General features: G+C 37.9%; 1 protein-coding gene across 2 annotated transcripts; it reads right to left on the bottom strand.

The window, feature by feature from the left end:
• Positions 1 to 126: 126 nt before the first annotated feature.
• On the bottom strand, positions 127 to 4090 carry LOC17895826 (probable protein S-acyltransferase 22). 2 transcript variants are annotated; one of them, XM_023787562.1, is made up of 10 exons: positions 3999 to 4090; positions 3522 to 3704; positions 3315 to 3428; positions 2410 to 2766; positions 2206 to 2274; positions 2055 to 2126; positions 1750 to 1878; positions 1594 to 1674; positions 1325 to 1513; positions 127 to 1251 (listed from the first exon to the last, which is right to left on the bottom strand). In XM_023787562.1, the coding sequence occupies exons 2-10, from the start codon at positions 3561 to 3563 to the stop codon at positions 517 to 519; spliced, it is 1788 nt and encodes a 595-aa protein (XP_023643330.1). In that variant the 5' UTR covers positions 3564 to 3704; positions 3999 to 4090; the 3' UTR covers positions 127 to 516. The 2 variants fall into 2 exon arrangements, with proteins under 2 accessions (XP_023643330.1, XP_006302036.1); XM_006301974.2 differs by lacking the exon at positions 3999 to 4090 and adding an exon at positions 3846 to 3959.
• Positions 4091 to 4842: the final 752 nt, after the last annotated feature.

Here is a 4842-nt window from a genome sequence, read left to right as displayed (position 1 = left end):
TTATCATATGACGAGTTCTTTCGAATGAAGCAAATCCCAAATTGTCAAAAAAGAGGGTATAATAATTAAGATGAGTCGGTGGCTCCGTTGACTAAACAAATCCCATGCAATTAGAAAATTAAGCTCTTCACAAACCATATGAATTCTTGTTTACTAATGTATAAATCAGACTCTTCCTTTGAATCACAAATTAACATTTTTTTCATAAGAAACAAAGTTTTTATCCTAACAAAACAAGCAAGATAAGTTTTCAGTAAATTCCCTAGAAGATCATGATTCAAATTGCTCAGTACCTTAAAATAAAATCAAGAATTCACAAAAGTCTCTGGTGCTTTATCTCCTAAGAGCTCTTTGGCAGGCACTGTAATATCTTTAAGATAGATACTCACAAATTGTTAATCTGAGGATGTTGGCCTTTTCTTGATCGAATGCAGCAGCCATAAATCTATGAATGCCAAAAGGATTCTCTCAACCCTTAAAAGCCAAAACTAGAGTGATTATATCATATGCTTCTTCTCATCTCGATTTGTGGATGTTTCTAGAAGGAACCTGATCACTGTCTTCTCCACCAGATGCATCGTAGCCATCACTTGTAGACCTTGACAATGGCATCATCATCATGGCTTGTTGTTGTTGTAGCCCTCTATGTTGACCCATCAGACCAACAGCTGAAGAGAACCCATTGAGCTGCGCTGCATCCTCTGCTTCGGAGGAAACTCTAAAAGGGTGAATGTCGTGTGAGTCTAAGCTGCTTTCTGGTGAGGATGTCACCATAACATTACCAGATCCTGACATTGCTCGGCTTGTCTGAAACGCGCTTCTTGCTTCTAGCTGAAGAGGAGCTAGCCCTGAACTAGTTGATGTCTCCATCATAGCTGCTTTTGTCTGCACATTCATCAGCGGTTCTAGAGGTAGTTCTGCTGGTAACCGTATGCGCTTTGATTGCCTTCTCTGCTTCCCGTTACTATTAACAGCTTCAAATTTTGCTGGGAACATTCTACGGCCGCTGCTTCCAAAGCTACTGCTTGCTTCTAAGCCAACAAATGGATTTTCCCGTCTAGCGACTGGCTGAATTATTTTGGATTTTTTTCTTGCTTCTGCTGCTGCTTTTGAAACTTCTTCTGCATTGAGACGTGCAAGAGTCCACGGACTGATCTTCACAGGTTGGGACTTCTTTTTAACGCGTTCCTCAACCACTGACTTCTTCCCATATGAACTCACAGATGCATTCTCTGGAGGGACTACATCAAACTGTTCACAGAAACACACACATTAGAGCAATTCATAGTCAATAAGGTAGAACAAAAATGGTGGATAATGGTACCTGGTCCTCAAGAAACAAACGAGGTGGTGTGCACCATGCCCCACGATGAAATGTATTGAAGGAGCTTGCACTGCTTAGTCCAGTAAATGAGCTGATCATTGACATCTGAGGACTCTGTTGACCACCTCCAGCTTCAAGCTCTTGCTCTTGCTCCCTAAGTGCAACTATGTAGTCGTATGTACTGATTCCCTATTAGAGAAATTTCGCTTTCGTAAATCGCATGAATAAAGGAGCAAGTTTGGACATGCCTTTGAGCATTGAAAACAAACCTTCTTAATGAGAAGAATGTGGAAGAAGAAAAGCTGAGCAAGTGGTAACGTTGCCAGCATTGCTAATAGAGTGCAAACTGCCTGCAAGAGAAAAATACCTTCATATCTTGGATTCAGGAGAAGATAGGTGACCGTCAACTGTATGAGAGAACTTACAACGACTATAACAAACGGAATAAGCGAGAAGCTGCTTCCCAACTTCAAGGCAATGTCTGCATTAAACTGGTTTCTCCGGAGTAAGCATAATACCAGCACAAAAATCCCAGTTGACCATTGCATAATGAGCTGCAATTTCAAACCACAGGGAAACCGTGAAGTTTTACCCGTTAATAACACTCCAAACTTGATGAGAACTAACTCTTTGTTTCATCAACCAAAGGAAAAATTATTCAGAACATTTTAGGACAGAAATAAACAGAGACTTTTTTTCAGGAAGTTGTGAAAGATCCACACAAACTTACCAAAAAAATAGCTGATACCATAAGGCTAAAGAATTTTCGGTAATTCCGCTTCCCAATGCAATTGTTTAGCCACTACAAAAAAGAAGATAAGCATTAAACACAGAATGAAGGGCTTTAAAACAAGATATTTACAGGCAAATCTTTATAATACCCTGCAGTGATGATCAAAACGGTCCACACATTTGTCACAAACCCTGCAATGCTTGCTGTATTTGAATACCTGCAAAAGGAATACAATAATTTAGTTCTGAGCATATGTGAAGCTTTCTTGATATTGGACCGTGAAACAAGGAAAATGCAAAGCTAATCAAGAGAAATAATAAGACAAGCCTGTGTCTATATGTACTTTCCGCACCTCAACTTCACACAGACTGCAATAAAACATTCCATCTTCACTCATCTGCTCAGAAGATTCATCTCCTCCACTGCAACAACTACAGAGCAATGCACAAGGAGAGCAAAGCAAACGCAGGACAGAAGACTTTTTTGATGACTCCAATTTCTTGTTAGTATCATTTTCTGGATCATGTAGACACGTGCCATCACAAGTTTTAGCACCACCCATAGCTGATCCACATCCATCTTTTGTATCCTTTGATAGAGGAAATTTCCCATTTTCAGGAATTTTAAGGTACTTTTTTGACCGGAATACTCCACGGTCAGCAGGATCTGAAGCCGCACACCATATATACAGACCAACCACACATGTAATCTGAAAAAAGAAGACGTCACTGACTCAAGTAGTCTCTAAGGTTATCATACTAAACTATTCACAAAAGCAAAAAGGTAAAATACAATTGTCAAAGACTTAAGGTGTACACAATCTCAAAGACTAAGGTCTCAAGTGTAGCTTCAAATGAAAGCAAAATCAATCAAGTTAAAAGAAGAAATGAAAAATCCACAAATTTGAGATCGAAGTTTCAACCATATCCTCCACAATTTGCTCGGAAATAAGAAGTATCTAGAGCTAACTTGTAAATTGTTCTCATGAATCAACGAAGCTTCTAATCTCATGACGGGGACCAGATCAAGATCCAACTAAAAAATCCAGGTAAATCCAGTTTCCCTAATTAGCTATAAGTAACAAATCGCACAAGACTGGTTAGATTGTGGAACCAATCAATGGTCTATGTACTTCACAAAAGATAAGCATTACCCAAACAGAGATAGCCAACAAAGTAAAGACCACATAAACAGCCAACAAGTACACAATTTTGATCTCTATTGAAAGCATATTTGATATCATCCAATTGAACTTACCAGGGGAGTGTAAATGCCCATCGCAATGTACTGATGTATCTTCTTCCCAACAAAGGGAGCAAAGAAGACATAGAAAGCAAACCCTAAAGCCAAGAACACAGCAACAGCAACCACCTAAACCCAGAAAAATCAAAACTTTCACCTTCAAAACCAAAACCCTCAAATGAAATCTCAGTTAGAAGAGTAAGGGAAAAAAAAGAAAAGAACCTGAAGAGGGTGGTAAGGAAGTTGCCATCCATGTTTCCTCATCTTAGCCTCCAGAAGAATGCTGCAAAATCCAGATGTAGATCGAAGAGACTCAAGTCAAATAAACAGATAAAGTTTCCTCCTTTCCCCTCATCTTCTTCAAAATTCCAACATTTTTGTTTTTTCGTTCACGGACTCTTACTACTGTTATCAAAAAGAAAAACAAAAGGTCTCAGACTCAGACCGAAGGAAGAAAGAAGAGTAAAGAAGAAGACATTTGACCACTGAGGGTGAGAAAAGTAATAAATATCAAGTAGAAACAAAAAGAAAAAGTAGACTCTTTACTTTGTGGTTTCTCTCTACTCTCTCTGATTCTCTCTGTATCTTCTGTTCAAAGCTTTGGTGCAGAGATCTACTAGGGAAAAAAAGAAGAACCCACCACCATGGAAGAGAGAGAGGGAAAGGAGAGTTATAATTAAGAGATGAAAAAGCAGTTACCTTTTTTCTAAGGCCAAATCATGTGTCACAGTCCAGTTGCTGGCATATCCAGTAACACTTGTTTTCTTTCTCCTCTTTCTTTATTTCCAATCTCTCTCTCTCTCTCTCTCTCTCTCTCTCTCTACTTCAGTATTTTTTTCTTACTTTTACTTCTTCTTTTTTACCTACTGGTTTTGTTACCTTTATGTTTTCACATTCACCCCAACACTTTTCATCAAATCCCACATGACATGTTTCAATTTTGTAGAAGTGATGAACTTGAGCATGTAAACTTAGGTTGTTGAGTGTTGTTAATTTGTGATTTAAGTAAAGCCTATTCAAACCTAATTACAAAGTGTCCTTGTGTAATAAAGAATCTCTCAGGTACGTTACACAATAAATGTTTTGTACCAAATTACTATTTGGTCTTAAATGTTTTTAAAGTCTTCCAAACTGGTAACTACTCTGTGTACAGTTCAATAATATAGGTTAACAAGAGAATCAAAACCGATTTGGTGTTAAGTAGAGAGTTTTGAACTCCAAAGAAGTAAACATTATTACAAGGGAAGATTACGCATAATTAATAAGAAAGGAATATTATTTGAATTTACAATATTCGAGGCCCGAGAGTGACAGAACATAGCACCACGAAAACGACGGTCGAGGGAAGATTAAATGAATTTTTCCCGTAAATTTTATGTGGTTTTTATTTGTGGTTAGAGATTTTTTAAAGCTTGAGTAGTAGTAGATTGTCTCTTATATGTCAGAAAGATGGAACTTTTTGTAAGACTTTTTTTTCTTTGTTGGTTTTGGGTTTGCCTTTTTTATTGCTACTTCTCATAAAAAGGGTCATTTGGATCGAAAG

This window comes from Capsella rubella, unplaced genomic scaffold (assembly GCF_000375325.1).
Source record: "Capsella rubella cultivar Monte Gargano unplaced genomic scaffold, Caprub1_0 scaffold_2, whole genome shotgun sequence".
Lineage (NCBI taxonomy): Eukaryota > Viridiplantae > Streptophyta > Magnoliopsida > Brassicales > Brassicaceae > Capsella > Capsella rubella.
The sequence above is the reverse complement of the archived record's forward strand: the minus strand, read 5'-3'. Positions and strand labels throughout refer to the sequence as shown.

Bases quoted from the DNA above. Each gene is read 5' to 3' on its own strand.
- LOC17895826 (XM_023787562.1), bottom strand. From the start codon at position 3,563: ATGAGGAAACATGGATGGCAACTTCCTTACCACCCTCTTCAG. The intron at 2,127-2,205 runs GTATTATAAAGA...TCTTTTTTGTAG, and splicing joins GTTTTGATCATCACTGCAGG to TGGCTAAACAATTGCATTGG. The intron at 1,252-1,324 runs GTACCATTATCC...TTCTGTGAACAG, and splicing joins GTTTGTTTCTTGAGGACCAG to TTTGATGTAGTCCCTCCAGA.